Source organism: Crocodylus siamensis, chromosome 1, assembly GCF_052110815.1.
Source record: "Crocodylus siamensis isolate JL-2025a chromosome 1, ASM5211081v1, whole genome shotgun sequence".
Classification (NCBI taxonomy): domain Eukaryota; kingdom Metazoa; phylum Chordata; order Crocodylia; family Crocodylidae; genus Crocodylus; species Crocodylus siamensis.
This window is the reverse complement of record NC_143395.1, coordinates 413,236,738-413,256,413: the sequence shown is the minus strand read 5'-3', so window position 1 is coordinate 413,256,413 and position 19,676 is coordinate 413,236,738. Positions and strand designations below refer to the sequence as shown.

The window sequence follows — 19,676 nt, the reverse complement described above, 5'->3', positions numbered from 1 at the left end:
TAAGAAACAGCCCCAGGGAGGTAGCCAGTCAGACAGTGGCGGAGGGAGCTGAGGCTCTCAGGGGGGATTTAGAGAACAGCCCTGCAGAGGAAGGGGCACCCCTTACATAAGCACTGGAGCTCCCCACTGACTGCCTAGCTGGGCAAGAGGACTTTAAGCAGGAGGCTCAGTCTGGAGGACCCCAGCTTGGAGGAACTTCTATTTTGGCCTTGGTCGTGGGGAAGGTGGGAGGGAGAAGGAAGCCAGTTAACAAAGACATTTATGCTGCCTAATAAGTGCCTGACATGCTGCATCCTCAGTGCCACATCAAGCAAAGAAGCCAACGACAGCAGAGGCATCTGTATATCCACAGTAGCAGTTGCAGAAGGAGCGGTGCCAGCTCCCCCACAATGCCCCAGCCACATGCCCCAGGCTTGCGAGAGTAGCATGTCTAGGCTGTGACAGCTCAGGTCTCTCGCTGGTTCCTACAGTCCTGGATCTGCGGAGAAGGCCAGCGCCAAGAACACAGGACTAGGGGGGCCTCCTGGGTCCAAGCCAACCCGTGGCAATTGCATGCAACTGTAATAAATGCAAAGTCCAGAGGGGATCACAAGAAATACCACGGCAGTCTCTGCCCCAGCACAGCCCCACCCATGCCAGCTGTGCTGCGTATCTGACCCCCAGGTCTTCACTGGTCGGCACCATCCCAAGGCTAGAGCCAAACCTGGGAGCCCCGAGGTGAAAGGGCTCACAGAAAGGTGCCCCACTTCAGTCTGTTATTTGGAGCAGATCCTGTACATCCATTTGCCATCTGCAAGGACAAAGAGTGGAGAGGAAGCAGTTTCCAAGATACAGCTAAATATGGCATTGAGCATCCCTTACCCACAGAAACACCTGCCCTTCCATGCAGCTCAAGTGCAAAGCCAGAGTCTAAAAGTAGCTTTTTCATTATCAACTCACAACTATGCAAATAGTCATCAACCATACTAATGCTTTATGGTGGGGGGCGTGAATTAAATTAAACAGAATAAACGGCTTGTTAAGAAGTCTGGATCTATCGTATCCGATACAAAAAAGGAAAGGTTATTCTCTGTGTTCTGGGTAGAGCTGGGTGAAATTTGGGGGGGAGGGCTTTTTTTGGAGATGGAGAATTTTTTTTTTAAATGTTAAAATGGAAATCCAGACACCTTAAAGTGTTTTTTCATAGATGTTTGGGGAATTGTTTTTTCATAGAAGTTTCATAAATGTTTTGGGAAACTAGGTAGGTTTTGTCATGTTGTCCAATCCAGAACAAACCTGGAAAAAAAAATCCAAAGCCAAAACAAAGGGTTTTTTTTCTATTTTTTCCAACCAAAAAACCCCCTAACACTTTGTTTCTAGATTTTAGTCAAGCGGATAACACGTCTACATTTAAACAGAGCTGTTTTTTCCTCAAGAGCGTGTGTGTGCACGCGCGCACGTGCACATATATGTATGCATACGTATGTGTATGCACGCAGGCACGTGTGCATGTATGTACATATATCCATGCGTGCAGCTGTATTCATGAGTGTGTGTGTGTGTGTGTGTGTGTGTATGTACACGCACATATTCACACAAAGCCATGGGTTTTCAGAACCAGCAGTGACCCGGCACTGTTCAGTGTCCAGCTCTGCTCGCGCTGGCAGCCGGACTGTGCGCCAGGCGCTGCAGGAAGAGCCACTGCTCCCGCAGTAGATTTGCTGCGCTGCCGTGCAGAGGAAGAGCAGGCTCGGGCCTCGTGCCGGCCCACGGCATAGGGCTGAGGGCAGTAGGGCCTGAGGAACCTCATTCCCAGGCTAAAGTCAGTCCAAGCCCTACCTCATCCTCCCGCTTGCGTTTCCCCAGAGACACGCACTGTCCTGCGGACACTGGGGTTTCCAAGGTGCGATCCCTCTGCAGCCAGGGCAGGCCCGCAGGTGCTTTTGCGCGGCACTATGGGATCAAACCAGTTTGCCTTGCTCCATCTCCTGCCACCAGCTGTGGCCAATAGCAGATGTAACCACCAGTGGGTCCTGCACGCTGGAACAAGTTGTAGCAGGGATGATTTGGGGGCTTACCTCAGGAAGCTCCACATTTTGCAGTAGCTCCAAGCATACACTGCTCCTCGCGGCGGGAAGCAGCAGCACCTTTATGACTGCATGGAGGGACCTCTGTGCACGCAGCACCAGATGCTTCTGGGCAAATGCCACCATGTCAGAGAGTGGGGGGGCCCAGGAGAAGTAGCAGGGCTACAAACCAGATCCTCACCCACCCCCAGGCCCCTTCCACTCCCACCACTCTCCACTGGCTCGACCACCCCCTACCCTGATCCCACCCACCCCGACACACAGGGCCCTTCTGCCCTTTCTTGTACAATGGCCATATTTTCAATAGGAAAACTCGGTCACTGGAAGTATTTGCAGGAAGGCCCCCCCTCACCCCCTTTCAAAAGGAAAGCCAGGGACACAGCTCAGTAATGGAGAGACCAGGCAGGGCAAGGAGTGTTTGTGCCTCTGCAACCCTCTCCCTTAGCATGGCCTCTTCCCTTACAGCCTAGCTCTGACCCCCACCCCTTCTCAGTGACGGCCACCCTCTGCAAAATGCAAACTCAGCCCCCCTAACACTGTCCAGCTTACCCCACTTCCCCCTCCCTACCTGGAGTTAGACCCCCAGGAAGGCATGTCTGCCCTGCACAGTTGCTTGGCCCGTGCGTTCCCCTCCTTAGCTGCGGCTCTGCCTCGAGTGGTGCATCTGCAGCACAAGCCACCCTCAGTGCAACCACATCAGGTCTGCACATCCACGAAGTGTCAGCAGTGAGCATGCTGCCTACACACGGCCGGCCCAGACGGGAGCCTGCACATCCACGAAGTGTCAGCAGTGAGCATGCTGCCTACACACGGCCAGCCCAGACGGGAGCCTGCGTCTCTTCCGCAGCAGCCCACCCCCACGCCGGCACCTGTTCTAGGTCACGCAGCTGCACCTGCCGCGCCGCGACCTTTTCCTGTGTCCCAGCCACCCATCACGCCGTGTAGGGGGTGCACATGCACCCCCTGCGAAAAGGTGCTGCCAAATTACCCCCGGTGACCAGCTGCCCCGGATTACACAGCGCGCTTCATAGATTCATAGACATGAGGGCTGGAAGGGATCTCGCAAGATCATCGGGTCCAGCCCCCCGCCCGAAGGGCCGGAAGTCAGCTGGGGTCAAAGGATCCACAGTCTCTGGGTAACCTGCTCCAGACTCCTGGTCTACTGCTGTACCCACTAGCACATACTGCCGCTCATTAACCATTACCCAGAGCCAGATTTTGGGCATTAGAAGCAGAGCTGAAAGCAGGGGAAAACTGGAGAGGAAACAGCACAGTGGCAAACATTTGGGGGTGAAAAGACTTAGCAGACAAGCCACCAGAGGGCTCTCGAGACTCAAGCATTACATGTGCTGACTCGAAAACCAAGTACCGCAAGTACACCCAACCAAGAAGCTGCTCCAGAGTTTAAATAACCTGCTCTTTACAAGTCACTAGCTAAAAGTTTGAACTAACGTTCTCACCTGAAAGAACAAGCTCCCTTCACTGGACCCTATCAGCACATCCAGTGAGGCTGCTATCTGTTTAAGCCCACGCCCATCCCTTACCGTACAGGACTCCTAATGGACAATTAAGAGGTGGACTTAGGGGCCCAAGTGTAATCTTGTTCCAGCCTTCTCAGGACCCTTTTGAAAAGGGGGAGAGAGGACTTCCCTGGTTGTATTCGTTGGATGTTACACCTCTGGGACACCACCTCGCCGGGGTTGCAAAGGCTGAGTAGCAAAGGAGTTTGGAGAGGGAAGCACCAATCATGATACTGCATCAATGCCCAGCCTACGTGTGGCTTAGCTGTGTCCACCTGGAATTTGCAGAGCAGCTTTTAAGTCAGCATCGCCTTCCCTTTCCAACTGTGCTTCAGCTTTTCCCATCCTGTGCTTTGGTACCTGCCCGGTGGTTAGGAAAGAGCTCACCGAATGAGCTTTCCTTTCCTCTCTCATTCATCCCTGTAGGACCCAGGGCCCTGGAGTGCCTGCTGGCATGTGATCTGGGTCATACGGAGGGCAGGGAAGAGAGACACCTGATAGAGTAACCGAATCAGATGCGTAAGCTTTTGTGAGCAAGAGCTCACTGCATCAGATGCTCACATGCACTATTCGCATGTCTTGTCATAGCATCTTGCTCACAAAAGCCTATGCATCTCTGATTTAGTTAGTCTGTAACAGGGGTTCCCAAACTGTGGTACGCAGACCCCTGGAGGCACGCAAGGCATCCCTGGCGGAGAAACTGTGTAATGGCAGATTTAACTTTCATTATCATCATAATTAGTATTTAGGGGGTTAAAATATTAAACGTATGCTGGTAGGGTTACATGGGCATCTGCTAAGTCAAGAAGGGGGTACACAATAAGGAAAAGGAGGGGAACCTCTGGGCTATAAAGTGCATCTCTACATGGCCTTCTGCCTGAGTGCAGACTGAACAGTTAACTAGTACCTCTCTCTGGCTTATTTAGCCTCGTTAGGGTAAAACCTTAAGGCCTGCCTTTGTGAGATGGGCAGAATTATGGCCCTGCAGTGGATAGGGTTGCAGCTGACCCTCTCCAAAACAGTTTCTCTCTTCCACTGCAGCATAATCTTGCAAACGCAGGAGGTCACATCCTTTTTCCTGATTATTTGTACCATCCATAGGCTCCAACCAAGATCAAAGACCACCAAGAATACAAAAAAGGCCCTGCCCAAAAGTGCTGGCAATCTAAAGGGAGACGGTGGGGAAATGAAATGCTATAGGATCACAATCGATACAGTAATTATGCCATCTCCTAAGAAACCTTAAAAGAGAGCAGTGATAGGCATGTCCCCAGGAAACCCATAGCAGTGATTGCACTCTCACATTGACACTTCAGTGTTATAACAGACACCTAGATAACTATATAAAGCTTATATAATTGTATAAGCTTTCATTGGCAGCAGCTGGGTCCTGAAGTAGGGAATTGCCCATATGTGGTGGTCTGTGATGCAACAACACAGTTGTAGGCACTGTGGAAAGGAAATAAATCACAGCCTATGCAAACAAACCAACCCGCCTATGTTATTTTTATGTTAGATGGGTGTTTGTATGTCTGACTTCATCTTTACTAATTTTAGGAGATGCACACAATTAAATACACAGTTACGCTAGTTTTTGTGGGTCATCTTAGCTCATATGTTTTGCAGTGAATTTCCTACAGTAATTACAGAACTGAGAAAATTCTTCTGGGATCTTCATCTGAGCCTGTCAACATGTGAAAGGCAAACTATTTCAAAGGAAAGAAAAAGCCCAAAAAAGAAAAGCCACCTGTGCTAACACATAGATCATCATATCAATCTCTTCTCTCACAACCCCAGAAAATTCTTGCTATAAATATTTCCAGTTTATCCTAGGCTGCAACGGTTTGAGTTATATTTGGATAGCTGTTGCGATTGTTGCCAAGATTTACCAAGTGACTTCATAGTGAATGCCTTCATTTTTTGCACTTTCTATAAACCAGGCCCCTTCAATGGACGCTGAAACAAACTGAGGCTGCCTTCACCATTACTGGCAGTATTGAGCCCTGCTCTAACGTTAAGTATTTAGGATCATAGAAAGTTAGGGTTCGAAAGGACCTCAGGAGGTCACATCCAGTCCAACTCCCTGCTGAAAGCAGAACTAGCCCCAATTATATCATCCCAGCCAAGATTTTGTCTAGTCAGGTTTTGAAAGCCTCCAAAGAAGGAGCTTCCACCATCTCTCTGGGTAACCTGTCCCAGTGCTTTACTACCCTCCTAGCAAGAAAACTCTTCCTAATATCTAACCTAAACTTCCCTTGCTACAATGTGAGCCCATTGCTCCTTGTCCTGTCATCTGCCACCACTGAAAACACTCCAGCTCCATCCTCTTTGCAACTTCCCTGTAGGGAGCTGAAGGCTGCTATTGAATCCCCTTAGTCTCCTCTTCTCTAGACTAGATAAACCCAGTTCCCCCATAAGTCATGTCCCCCAGCCCCTGAACCATTTTTTTGCCCTCTGTTGGACTCTCTCCAATTTGTCCACATGCTTTCTCTAGTGGGGGCCCAAAACTGAACGAACACTCCAGATGTGGCCTCACCAGTGCCAAAAAGAGGGGATAATAACATTCCTTGACCTACTGGCAACAGGCCTACCAATGCAGCCCCATCCGCTGTTAGCTGTTTTAGCAACAAGGGCACACCTCTGGCTCATATCCAGCTTCTTGTCCCCTGTCCCCCCAAGCTCCTTTTCTGCAGAGCTGCTGCCCAGCCAGTCACCCCCAGCCTGTACCAGCGCATGGGATTGTTCTGCCCTAAGAGCAGGACTTTGCACTTGTGCTCGTTGAACCTCAAGAAATTACTTTTGGCCCAATCCTCAAATCTGTCGAGGTCACGCTGAATCCTAGCCCTACTCTCCAGAGTAGTACTACTACTCTCCCCAGCTGGCTATTATCTGCAAACTTGCTGAGGGTACACTCCATCCGATCTTCCAGGTTGTCGATGAAGACATTGAACAAAACTGGCCCCAGGACCAACCAAGTCATTGATTACTGCCTTCTGAGCTCGATGCTCCAGCCAGTTTTGTATCCAGCCTTAGCTTGCCTCCACGAATGTTGTAGAAGACTGTTTTAAAAAGCTTGCTAAAATCAAGGTACACCACATCCACTGGTCTACCATCATCCACAGAGCCAGGCATCTCCTCATTGAAGGGAATCAGGTTGGTCAGGCATGACTTGCCCTTGGTGAATCCATGCCAACTTCCAAGCGCTTAGAAATGGAGGAGGATCTGCTCCATTTACTCCAAGTTTTCTTGCAAACTCTGCCTTCCTTACACCAAGATTGGTTGGAAAAAGTCAAATAACTTGACATTTTTGCAAGAGAAGTGACTCTTGCTCCACATGAAGAAGGGTGTTTGTACCCAAAAGCTTGCAAAATACAGGTTTTCCAACTATTTAGTTGGTCTAACAAAAGATACCGCATTGACTCAAAGAACCTTGTGTGCCTACATCCTTAGACCAACATGGCTACGACCAGCATCCCCAAAATGCCTCTCTGGAAACCCAGGTCTTCTCAAGAAGAAGCCTTCGTTTAAAAGGGATATTCCACCCCAGTAGGGGATAGGTCTTGTCTCAAGAAGAGGTAGCAGCAAATGATAGAACAGATTTATGGTCTGAAGGGTGAGATGTTCTATGTATTAAGACATGCCACAAGTTTCTGAAGCTGGGCTGTCAAAGCTGGAACAGAGTTGGCTCTTCACTTACACTTCTGACCTCTTCCTCAGTTACAGAGCTTTTTTCTAAAGGCATATAAACTCTCCCTCTTTCGGGCTCATTAGGATAATTCTTTTTTTAGTGAGAAGTCAACACTTACTAGTATGATATTTACATTAATACTGTAGAAGTTATTATCAGCTGCCTCTAAAAGCTCACTTTTGGTGCAACAACATCAACTTCTCTATTCTTATACTGCAAGTGCCAGTTTGGAAACCCAATGAGACCAGCGGAAGTCTTCCCAACCGATGGGCCTGGGATCAGGGGCAATCTACTCAGATTGGCATCAGCCTGGTTTCTTTCAATGCTTTCGGAAGCTGCTGGTTTCCAGCTTTTCTTATCGTTTTTAATGTGTCTTAATAGGATGGATATGCCAGAAAAGAGTCCGACTGTCCAAAAGCCATATATTCCAACGGAGCATTTTGTGTTCTAACCAACTAACACAAAGGAGCCAATTAAATATAAATGTCCAATAACAGTCAACTAATTAAGTGCTGCATTTAAGCAGTCTCGCTCAGTAAGCTCATAAGATACAAAAGGATTGTTGAAATCATTTAATTTAAAAACAATAGGTAAAAAGAAACAAACAAAGCGGGTCGATCAAATTATGCGCTTTTATCTTCCAATTTTCATGTAAGGACTTGTCTAATAATTTTAAGCACATAAGGAGCCAATGTTCTCAGAAAGCAAATCAAAGGGGGTGAGGGGGGAGTGAACTTCCCAGAAGTTTGGGGAACATCACTAGCAAGAAGATCAGTGGCCATTAAACCCAAGCAGTAATGATATGGGCATTTATCCAAATCTAGCTGTAAGTACTGAAAACTCTGAGAACAGGACACAAGAGGTGAGAAGCAAATGGGGAAGGGGGGAAACATACGCTGCTACACAAACCTGCCCACGTCCTGAAAGTAAAGCTGAAGCAGGAGTTTCAATATTACTTGGAGACAGACACAAGTAGAACTTGCTTGCTTTACACCTAAGGCAGTTAGCTTAAAAATCAAAGCTGGAAAGACACGTGTTCTGCACCAGCCTGGCCCAGGCGAGCAGATCAGGTGCCACAAAATCGTCATTAGACTTGGCCTGCGAGAAGGTGGCACACACTGAACATCCTTTCAGCGAGCCTCAAGCCAATCTCTCCCAAGAGGCTATTAAAAGAGTGAAGCACTGTCATGGGTTAGAAATCCACTAAGGGACAAAGTGCTATTTTTTTTCTGACTCCAGTCAACAGGGAGTCTGGAGCATAGTTCACCATAGATAAAAATAATCTTTTTCTACATCGGTCAGGGGAAACTTGGCTACCAGCACACAAGCCTGCATGTGGGCTGATTTAGCAAGGTCCTCTGGGTCTCCTCAGCCCCCTGGCCTCAGACTTGAAAAGGTTCAGCATTTGTATAGGACAGATCCAGATCCCCAGTATTTAAGAGCTGTAGGACTCATGAGAAGCCGGAGCTACCATGATTTACAGCAGTGGTGCTCAACCGTCTAACCCTATGGGCTAGATGAGAGGTGCAGAGGCAGTTCACAGGCCGGATCCTGCAAGCAGGGTCAGTCTGCAGGTGTGATCCACGTGCTGGCCTGATCCTGTGCATGGCCCAGCCCTCCACGCTGGATCTGGCTACGGGGTGACCCTGAGCGCTGCCACCGTTCTTCCTGCCGCCGAATCTCTGGACCTGTGGGGAGCTCCACAGGCCAGAGGTTGAGCACCACCGAGTTGAACCCCAAATCCATTTCCTGCTATGCAAAGAAGAAAGCACCTGGGATAAGATAAAGAAATCAACTCTTTATTATGCAAAAGGTATAGTGTTTCCTTCCAAATGCCAGAGGGTGCAGTACCTGATCACCAAATCATACTTTTCCTAAGGGTGTGGGGGAGGGTTTGCTATTATTCACCCAAGGAACCTACGCCGTAATCCAAGCTTGGTCATACAGCCAACCAGGAAAAGCCTGGTCTATTGCAAAAAAAAAAGTGAACGATTGTGCAGTTTTAACCACTGGATTTGAAAATCACAATCTGATTCTGAACAGTGAGTATGTTGCACTTCAATTTGTGGGGCAGGAATGAGGACTATGACTTGGGCCATCACATCGTTAGAGACACCCCTGGTCCATCCCAGAAGTAGGCTGACCTCGGAGGGGGGGTAATGTTGGGCTAGATGTTTGCCAGCACATGAGTCTGCCTAACAAGACACAATTCACAACAGACGTAGTAGTGTCAGCAAATAGTGTCCTGGTGCTGGAGCAGCCCGAATGGCAAAGGAGCTGTGTATATTTTCAGCATTATAGGACTGTAGGGGTCATTAAGTCACCTGGTCCAGCCCCCTGGCTCAAGGCTGGATCATCCCTGCCTAGTGCAGGGGGGGCTGGACCTGATGATCTTGCAAGTCCCTTCCAGCCCCTAACATCTATGAATCCCTGACTACGCCATCCTAGCTAGGTGTCTCTTACCTGCCCTTGAAAACTTCCAAGGATGGAGACTTCAGTTTCTCCAGGCAGCCTCTTCCAATGTTTAACCATCCTCAGTCAGAAAGTTCTTCCTAAGCACCCACCTAAATATCCTCTGCTGAAGTTTAAGGTCATTGTTCCTTGTCCTGTTCCCTATATCCATGGAGAAAAGCCCACCCCCATCTTCTCTGTAAATCACCCTTCATGTATTTGAGGACTGTTATCAAATCCCTGCCTCAGTCGTCTCCTCCAGACTAAACAATCCTAGTTCTTTCAGCCTTTCCTCATAAGCCATGTTTCCCAGACCTCTAATCATCTTTGTCACTCTACTGGACTCCATCCAATCTGTCCATGTCCACATCTTTCTTGAAGTACAGTGCCCAAAACTGGACACAACCCTCCTGGTGAGACCCCAGTGACAAACACAGCAGAAGAATCACTGCCCTTGATTTCCAAGAGACTCTCCTGTTAATACAAGCCACTACACCTTTTTTTTCTTTTTCCCCCCCTTTTATTTGCAACAAGGAAACACTCTTGGTTCACATTCAGCTTACCATCTACTGTAACCCCCCAGGTCCTTCCCTGCAGCACTGCATCCTAGTCAGTCATGCCCTAGTCTGTATTTGTGCACGAAGTTATTCCCTCCCAAGTGCAGTTCTTCATACTTGTCTTTGCTGAATTTCATCCAATTCATTTCAGACCATTTATCCAAGTCATTCTGGATCCTAGAGCTAACATCTGGAGTGTCTGCAACTCTACTCAGATCGGTGTCATCCGCAAATCTGCTAAACATGTACTTAATCCCATTGTCTAAATCATTAATGAAGATGTTAAACAGTCCTGGACCCAGCACAGACCCTTGGGAAACCCCACGTGATATTTCTTTCTAACTAGATACTGAGACCCTGCAAGGGCCAAGGAATACTGCAAAGCAGCATCACGGAGAAAACACTCATGTTTCTTTGCATGCAAGCCAATAGGCAAGGCATGAACTTAGGAAAACCAAAACCATAATCAGTCCGTCGCTTCCTGCATGCCCTGCAAGTTATTTCAGATGATGACAATCATGTGCCATGGTGAAAGGAGAGGGGTAGACAATCAGATCAGATTAGAAAGAGAGAAGAGGAAGGATCAGAGAGTACTGGCTTCACCCAGGAGCTGAACTGAGCTGCCACGTGATATTACTACTTCACCGGGAACCTGATACAACCCCCAAAACGTGCAATTTCATAGGTCAGTGGAACTCACACCAGCGCACAGAAGTGAGCTGCAGCAAGGAAGCAGCCTGTGGTGCCTGTACACATCACAGGGTTTAATCATCATTAAATTAAATAGGTTTATAACATGTAAACTTGTTTATTTTGGAGCATCACATCAGTGTTTTCATGCACTAGGTTTCTGAACGAATTAAGTCCAGGGCCGGTGCTGAAGAGAGGGATGGTCCCACACTGCCCTGCCACCCCGTGGCCTGCCATGCAGCCATGGGAGCAGGGAGCTGGAAAATGGCACAAGAAAAAAAAAAGTGAAAGCAATTTAAAAGTGGCAGCAAATTGAAGGGTTGAACTACAAAAAAGTCACAGCGCCAACTGGTGGAACAAGAGGCTTATTACACATCTTTAAGTGCATTTGTGTTCGCATGCAACGAATCCATGGACATGACGCTTTAATTCGCAGCAAGCCCAACTAAACTATGTCCGAGGAATTTTAGTTTAATGCACCAGAAAGACTTTTAAAGCATCTGGAAAACCCACTCATAGAAACAGTCACGCTGTTGCAGCGCAAGAAAGGGCAAAAACGTGGCGTGTACAAACGCCCCTGGAGAGCAAGGCAAGCAGCTCTCCCAGTTTTAATACAGGTATTTTCCCTTCACACATGCATACAACTCCCAGTTTACCTGCTGTGGAGCCAAAGCAGCTGATTCCTGATGCCCCACTTCGTAACACACCAGCAGGTCCATAGGATGGAGTGTAAGAAATCCTTGCTTGCACCACTTCACCTACCACATCCAGGCACTTAATGGCAAATACCACAGTCTAACTTGACAGGATCTTACTGATGACAAACGAAGTGAACCCTTCACATCTCCCACATTAAGAAATGCAGCAATCATTTTATTAAAACCAATGTACAGCTGAATGTAGCCCAGGACACAGATATCTCCACTCAGATGCAGAGCCAGTTCACCAGATACTCTACAAACTGTAGCAGGCAGAGGATTTCACCCTTTCAGTCCTCCAGCTAAAGAAAACAAGGCCCTCCCTCACTTCAGAAACTGTCCTCATGGGTACTTAATGGCAACAGCCTCCAAGATAAGGCTGTTTCTCCTTGGCCTACAAACAATACTTTCTCAAGTATCACCATGTGGTAACTGCAGGCAAATGTTGACTTTATAATGGCAACCAGTGTATTAACTGTTTTACAACCTAGGGCAATGCTCTGTCTAACAAACCTTGCTATACAAATAAAGTCATTTTAAAGCAGCTCTGCCCCATTCTTTGGCACAGTCTCCTGTAGCTTGCCAGCAAGTTTAGTTTCAGAAACAATCTATTAGCTGGTAGCACTGAGCACCGGAGTCTACAGGACCAGAGCTGAGAAGTGAAAGATGATAATGTAATTGAGAAGCTGATTTACAAGACATGGCACACAAGCCACCCATGACTGAAATCTTCCAGTGGCAGCAGGAAGCCTTATCAAACTATTTCAGCTCTCTTCCAGGCGTGTCCGGCAGGACGAAGCAGCATCTGGATGTTGCATGCTCTGGCATCCCCTTCAATGACTAAAGCTATTCCCGTTTCTGCTGGCTGCTCCTTCTTTCAAGTAATCCAAAGCATGCAGGAGTCTCAGTAGTGGAACAACAGAGCTTGGTAGAGGCGAAGGAAGTCCAGCCAGCGAGAGATTTTAATTTATTAAAATAAACATGGTCTAAGGCTCCACATTAGTTTTTCAAAATAAAACACATTAAGAAACACGAAAACAAACTGGCTGTGCTACGTGTCAGGTCAGACTCAGAGGTTTTCATGAAAACCTGTCAATACAAAATATTCTTTTCCCAGCAAGAGGGAGGAAAGACGATTTGCTACTTAAGATAAACAACGTCCCCATCACGTATCCCTTTAACATTCAACAAATACTACTTCTGCCAGCCATTCTCACAGGGCCAAAAAGTCTTGTGCATCCTGAAGAAGGAGGAGGGCAAATATTCAGTCTTTGAAATGAACTTCTAACAGGCTTGGCACGATGACTACAAGGATTTTGTTCTAATGGTTATTCTTGGCTGCCTCCTTTGCTGCCGTAATCAGGGGCGTCAGACTAGCGAGGGGTTTTGCGATCTTCAGGAATTGGTGCTAGGAGAAAAGGAGATGACAATTATTGAGGACATCTGTCAAGTCCAGCAAGAGCAGGAAACAACTTAATTGAAGCTACAGGAAGCCCGCACAGTTTATAGTCTAATGATGAGCTCAACTCTCAAGTCACAAAGAATTGGTAAAGCCACAAACCTTTTGAGCTAACCCAGCCCAAGTTCCTGGTTTGCAAAGTTGCAAACTCCGGACTGTGCGCACGCCTTCAACAACACCATACTGTGGTAGTGCTAGAGTGACGTTATAGCTGTGACAGCCCAGGAATTATGTGAGAGGCAAGGATTGTTTGGGATATCTTTTACTGGACCCACTGAAAGTCAAGCAAGTTAGTGAATGCAAAGCATTCTTCTTCAAATCTGAAGGCAGTGGCTTTGCACTCAACAGCTTCTCTAACTTTATCCCAACTCTGCAGTTGGTCCAATTAAAGAAGCCACCCCGCAAAATCCTTGCCTCCAACAAACCCATGGAGCTCAGCGAGGTGAGTTCTGAGAGTCACTGTTCCCGTAAAACAAAGCTGCAGGGTCTGAACAAAGACACGGGATATGCTATAATTCAACCACATATTATAGGGCTGACTGAGGGAATCAAGGGGCAAATTCCCTCAACCTTCTCTACAAGAAGCCAGACGTTCCAACCTTTAAAAATCTATTGAATATTTGCAAAACGGATCTGGAGATCTGGCACAGCTCTAGTCAGATTCCCCAAAGAAAACCATGTGCTAGCTAAGGAAGCATGTGTGCAAGTCATCAGTGCAAAACACCCTATTTAATGCAACCCAATGCTGCTGTTATCAAATGCTTGCTACCCTGCACGTGGTGCTATTATGCAGAGCTCACCAGGTACTGACAGCGGCAACTTTGAGGTTAATGTTAAGATGTGGCAATGTCTGCACCTGAGGGAAAAGGGATTCTGTGGGTATGAGGTAACAGGGGACCTTGTGGCATGCCAGCCCAGCCAGAGATGCGAGGTCCAGGCTTAGACGGACTTCGGTGGGAGAAGAAAGGTAGGGCATGTCCACAGTGCACTTGGTAAGTGAGGGACATTACCACTGCATCCATTGCATGCATGACACCCAGAGAGCTTCTGCAGGAGCTGAACCAGCACCAACTCATGGGCAAACACCCTGGACAGCATGCTTGAATTTGACTCTGAGACTGAGAGGACCAAGACTAAGAGGGAATGGGGATACTAATGTTCTGCACCCTAAAGTTAGAAAGCATTTGGACTATGGAGTCATCCAGGTGCCAAAAACAAAGGCAGCAAGGATTTGGGAATGGCATGAGTGTCTGCATAGTAGTAGTTTGTAGAATCACAGAAAAATAGGGCTGGAAGGGATCTCTGCAGGTCACCTAGTCCAACCCCCTGCCTGAGATAGCATCTCCAAACCAAATGGTTTAGGATTGATGCATGAGCAGGGGTCTTGGGAGAAGCAGGCACAAGGCAAAGCTGAATTCAAGAGGGAAGCAAGGAGGAAGGTCTGTGGTCTGAAGCATTCAAGGGAAGGAAAGCATGGAGCAAGTAAGGTGGGGGGTGAAGTACAAGCACAGCCAGTGCTTGCTCCTGTGCAGCTGAAAAAGCCACGGGAATAGCTGGCTCCCAGCACCTCCCCGGGGGGCTCAGCACTCTGCAGGATGAGGACGAGAGCGCTCATTTTGAACCAGGCAGGCAGAACATTCCTCGTGGCTATGCCCATTAGGCTGTGGCTAAAAGGGATTGGACCTAAGACCATAATCTGGAGCCAAAATCTTCACCAGTCCACCCCTGGGACCTTCTCCGGGAGTCACTTTGCACCTGCCTGTGCCCCCTGCCCATGTTACCTGCAGCAGTTCTTTAGCAGAGCCCCTCTTCTCCACGTCCATCTCCAGGCAGCGGTTCAGGAAGTCTCTGAATATGGGCGACAGCTTTTCTGGGTTCTGCAGCTCTGGGGTGCCATTGGTAGCGATGAGATACAGGGCCTGAAGCAAACAAGCATCAAGGAAACCAAATATAACAGAGCAGGGATTGAAATTCACTCCTGTTTCAAGCCCCACTCCCCCTCTACACCTCACTATGGCTCCTGTTTCCCCGGCGTGCTCAGTTAGGAACAACCTGTTTAGATGCCCAATCTTTGCAGTGATTTTTGCACACACAACTGCTGCCAGCCTTCGAAATCATACGGAAGTGGGGCTGCAAGGGACCTCTGGGGGTCACATCTAGTCTAACCCCCTGCCTGAGGCAGGATCAGCCCTATCCAAGCCATCCTATACACATCTACTCTTAGCAAAACTGCAGTCAACCTGCCACAACACAAGACATAGCACCCTAACCTGCCACCGGTAAAGCAGGGGGGTCTTGCTTCTGTAAAGGTAGTTAATATATGCTCAAGAGATCCTAGGAGGAGGGACACACACCCCTCCCACCTCATCGCTTCAGCAGGATCCAGTCCTCTACCGTTTTATTTTGATAATCTGGATTTGGACCCTACAACCCAGAGGGGTCTGCAAGAAGAGAAACCGCCCATGCTGCACCTCCAGCAGAAATTTAACTGACTTAACTGTATCAGCAGAATAATCCTCATGCTGGAGAAAGGACGTCCATATGGCAACTCTCACCAGTGCAATCACAGCAGTGTAGCTATACCAATACAGCTTTGCCAGTGACATCTCCCTCTGGAGACAAGCCCTTGGGGCCCAACCCTTCCAGGTGCCAGAAGCCCCTATGAAAGAGGGGTTGTAAAGGGAGACTCAGTTCCCTTGCGCGAGCAACTATTTTACCACTAGGGTAAAACGGACCACGGCAAACAGAGCGGCTCTTCACCAAGTATGTCTGAAAGGCTCGGGCTGCCAACTCTAGGACTTTCTCAAGGAGAAAGCATGTGTTTGAAAAGCAGTAAGGGGAAAAAGCTAGTCAGATGCTGCCAGGCAGCCCGAAGGTTTTTCAGACGCGCTGATCAGATCCTGTAAAGCAATGAATCTCTCACAGGAGCCTGGGAATTAGGGCAACTCAAATTAAAGGAGGTCAAAAGGTTGCATTACATGAAACGAGGACAGTAATGCAACACCAGTTGCTTGACGTTTTTCTTCCCTGCCACCTCCCCTTTGAGCTTTTCCTCAAGGGCTCACACTGGGCTAGACAGTCTTCACCTTTAGGGAGCCACGTACCAGTAAGACAGGGAGAAACCGATGTTCCTCCATTGAGAGAGGGAGATGTTGGGGTGCAGGGAGGGGATGAAAATGACTATAGGGGGAAGAGCATTTCAGATGCCGAGTGCAGGGCTGGTGCATATGTTATAGGGGGACAGGAAGTTTGGGCCCTACATTCAGATCAAGCAAAACTCAACACAGAAAGAAGTTTTCAGAGCTAGGAAAAGGGCTTTACTTTCAAAGTTTCTGGCATAGCTTGCAACCACATCCACCTTTGTCAGAGCATGAGAATCAGAGTGGGAAAGACTGAGATGGCTTGGGTTCAGGGCGTTAATATAGGCTTGCAGCACTTCTCTGGCTCCACACTACCCCCAACTTGTGGCTGTGGGTCATTGTGTATGATCTGGCCCCTGCCACCTTACAAAGGGGTACGGGCCGTGCTCTGAAGCGGGCCACAGCAGGACAGGGTGTCACGGATGAGCCGGCCGTCTCAGAAAGGAAGACTCCTTTCTGAAACTAAAATTTCACACGTTCTGAAAACATCTAAAATTGTCTCATGCCTATTTCTAGCCTGGGCAAGGCAAGGGCTGTGGAAAAACACTGCAGGAGAGGATATTCTCGCATTACTGCTGACCTAGTTTAGTAGCTGGGCTGAGAGAAGAGCCTAACAAGCCTGCCTCTGCCTAAGGCTGAAAACGGAGATATCCTGAGGAACCTTAGGACGGTCCAGTACACCATGCCCGTTTGGCTCTGACCCACTGAGCACTGAAATGGCCCGGCGCTGGCTTACTCTCAAAGGGTTCTCATTGAGATACGGGGGCTCGCCCTCGATCATTTCGATAGCCATGATGCCCAGAGACCAGATGTCCACTTTGGAGCCATAAGCTTTCCGCGTCACCACCTCAGGAGCCATCCAGTAGGGTGTTCCCACCATCGTGCTGCGCTTGCTCTGCTCTGGGGTAATCTGAGCACAGAAGCCGAAGTCAGCTGCAAAAAAAAAAAAAAAAAGAAAACGGTGCGGAGCGTGGTTACTTATAGCTCAGCTGGTTTATCCATACGATGTATGTGCTAATGCCCGAGTATAAGTTTCAAACAGACCTGAAAAAGGAGTTTCCTATTCTGGATAACTTATAGCTAGGCAATGTACATAGGCTTCATGGCTAAAGCATAAGACAAAACTGGACACATCCTGATTCCCTAGCTGACCCATGCTCGAGCCAACATCCTGTGTGAAAGGGGGAAGCAGTTCCTTTACAGGGACACTGTCAAATTTGACCAACAGTAAAATCTGGTTCATTAGTCACTGGAATCACTTGACATCTTGATCTTATTAGTAGGTGCACTGAAATCCCACCAGGGTCCTATTGATTTCTTAATGTCATCTGTTAAAATACTGTCATTTCCATTCGCATACCAACTGCAATGGAGTGGCACCTGCTAACTGGTCATCTTAAAAGGTAGTGACCCCTGCCATCCATTGCACTCATCAAGACAGCTGATCCTCACGAAAAGCACTGGATACTCTCTTCAGCTTGGAATATTTATAATATTATAACAAAGGAAAAATGTCAAATGCCGTTCTTTACTGGGGCTTGCTAGACCTTGCAAAACTCAGCAGGAAAAGGTTGAAAATGGAGAACTACTGATAATGAGTCACTCATAGGTAATTAGTTATTACCAAGTCCCTTGGAGTGAAGAATTAACTACATCCTGCTGCATTTGCAGTGCCTTGAAAATGTAAAAAGGACATGCTTTTATTCTGCATGTACACCACCACGAAAGTTAACGGGTGCTAGTTCCAATCTGGCATTATGAAAATAGCTTGTACTGTCTGTGCTCTTTCAGCCAACATGCAGTTTCCACAGTAGAAGTGTCATTCAACCCGTCTGCATTTGAGGTGCTGTGTGAACATTTATGTGCAAGCTAAAAAAAAGAAAAAACCAAAAAACTCACAGTACTTTTGCACACAGCATGCTCTTCTGATCAAAAGCAGCTTTGTAGAAATGGACTTTTTTTTTTCTTTTTGCATAAAACAAGAGGTAAAAAGTCAACATCCGTAAGCCCTACAGAGGCAACACAAGCTGGTTTCTCTCCTGGTCTCATGCACCATAAACATGATTACCAGCCACTTTCTGACTGTAGACCTTGTTTCAGACAGGATTCTCAGCTTATTTTTCAGATCTCAGGCTCAGCTTGCAGTAATGCTAGCAAAAAGAAAAACCATCTCTGGCTTATAAACCTGAGGGAGTTTGCTGGTCTCAGTGGCTCCACTGCAATGTGGAAGGTCATGGCTTTTATTTTCAGAGAAACTTTTCAAACTCTGCCCACAAACAGTGGATAATAAAATGCAGTTTGAAAGAGCTGTTGTTATCTAACACAGACAATCGCAGACCTGGCTCTCTAGGTAGCTATTCATAGCTTGGTTGATAGTTAATCTGCTGGAATATTTTCCACTCTGAGAAGCAATTATGTAAAAAATATGGCACCTCCTTACTCAGCAGATCTATTCCCTGCATGGATTTAGGAGTCGTGTCTGCTGCTCTAATTGACTAAAAGGAGATGTGCGTCTCCTGGTAACCTTGAACAGGCATGCATCCAGGTGAGGAGAAGCTGGACTAATTTCTGCCTAACGCACTAACAAAATTGTTTGCTAGGCTCCCAGCAATCACCCCTGTGTAAGCCCAGTATTGCTAAAGGCCAGATGTGGTTGCAAAATCTTTATTATTGGTGACAAGGTGCACAGAAAAAGAATCCAGGTCAGCTCTTAGAGCCCAGGTTGTGCCAAGCAGAGCTAATAGTCTGGGAAAATTGAAAAATAATGCTGTCTTTCCTGCTCCCTTTACCATTTTCCACAGTACATTTGCTTAGGCTACAAATAATGAACTGGGGCAGGGAGAAGATTTTCTGGGTTAGATCAAAGGTACATTAAATACACCAAACAAAAAATGGTCGACTCGGGCAAAGCCCACCCGGATCGAAATCCATGATCTCAAGGCACAGGGATTCATGGTTGCACCTTCCGTTAATGCAAACAGATGCCCCATTAACACCTATGTAAACATGTCTATAGTCTGCACAGTGGTGAAGTACTTGACAAATATTAATGATATACTCCTTGTACCACCCTCACGCATCAAGAAGACAATACACATTTTAATTTGCGGCCTGATAATTAAAGCCATCACCCAAGCTCCCTTATGCATACTTAGTTTGACAGAGCCATCCATGCCAAGCAGTATGTTGTCACTTTTGATGTCCCGGTGAATGACTTGACTTGAATGCAGGAATTCGAGAGCCTGAAGACACTGTGAGAAAGGCCACAAGACAGTGTTTTAATTTGAATCAAAGCCTGTCAACAACTTAAGAAAATAGCATTAGGAAAAAAAAGCAACTGATCAGTCAAGTCTAAAGAGACGTGTTCCAAATGCAGGCTTAAAATTATATAAACCTAGGCACTGTAT

At 47.4% G+C, this 19,676-nt stretch overlaps 1 protein-coding gene across 5 annotated transcripts in view; it reads right to left on the bottom strand.

The window, feature by feature from the left end:
* Window positions 1-11,824: 11,824 nt before the first annotated feature.
* PAK1 (p21 (RAC1) activated kinase 1) overlaps window positions 11,825-19,676 on the bottom strand; it is a 154,186-nt gene continuing 146,334 nt past the window's right edge. For all 5 annotated transcript variants that reach the window (XM_090030717.1, XM_090030718.1, XM_090030720.1 and 2 more), the window contains 4 exons: window positions 19,421-19,520; window positions 17,006-17,202; window positions 14,911-15,048; window positions 11,825-13,078 (listed from right to left, as the gene is read on the bottom strand). In XM_090030717.1, the coding sequence (XP_089886843.1) occupies window positions 12,992-13,078; window positions 14,911-15,048; window positions 17,006-17,202; window positions 19,421-19,520 (522 nt within the window). In that variant the 3' untranslated portion in view covers window positions 11,825-12,991. The remainder of the gene's footprint in view (window positions 13,079-14,910; window positions 15,049-17,005; window positions 17,203-19,420; window positions 19,521-19,676) is intronic.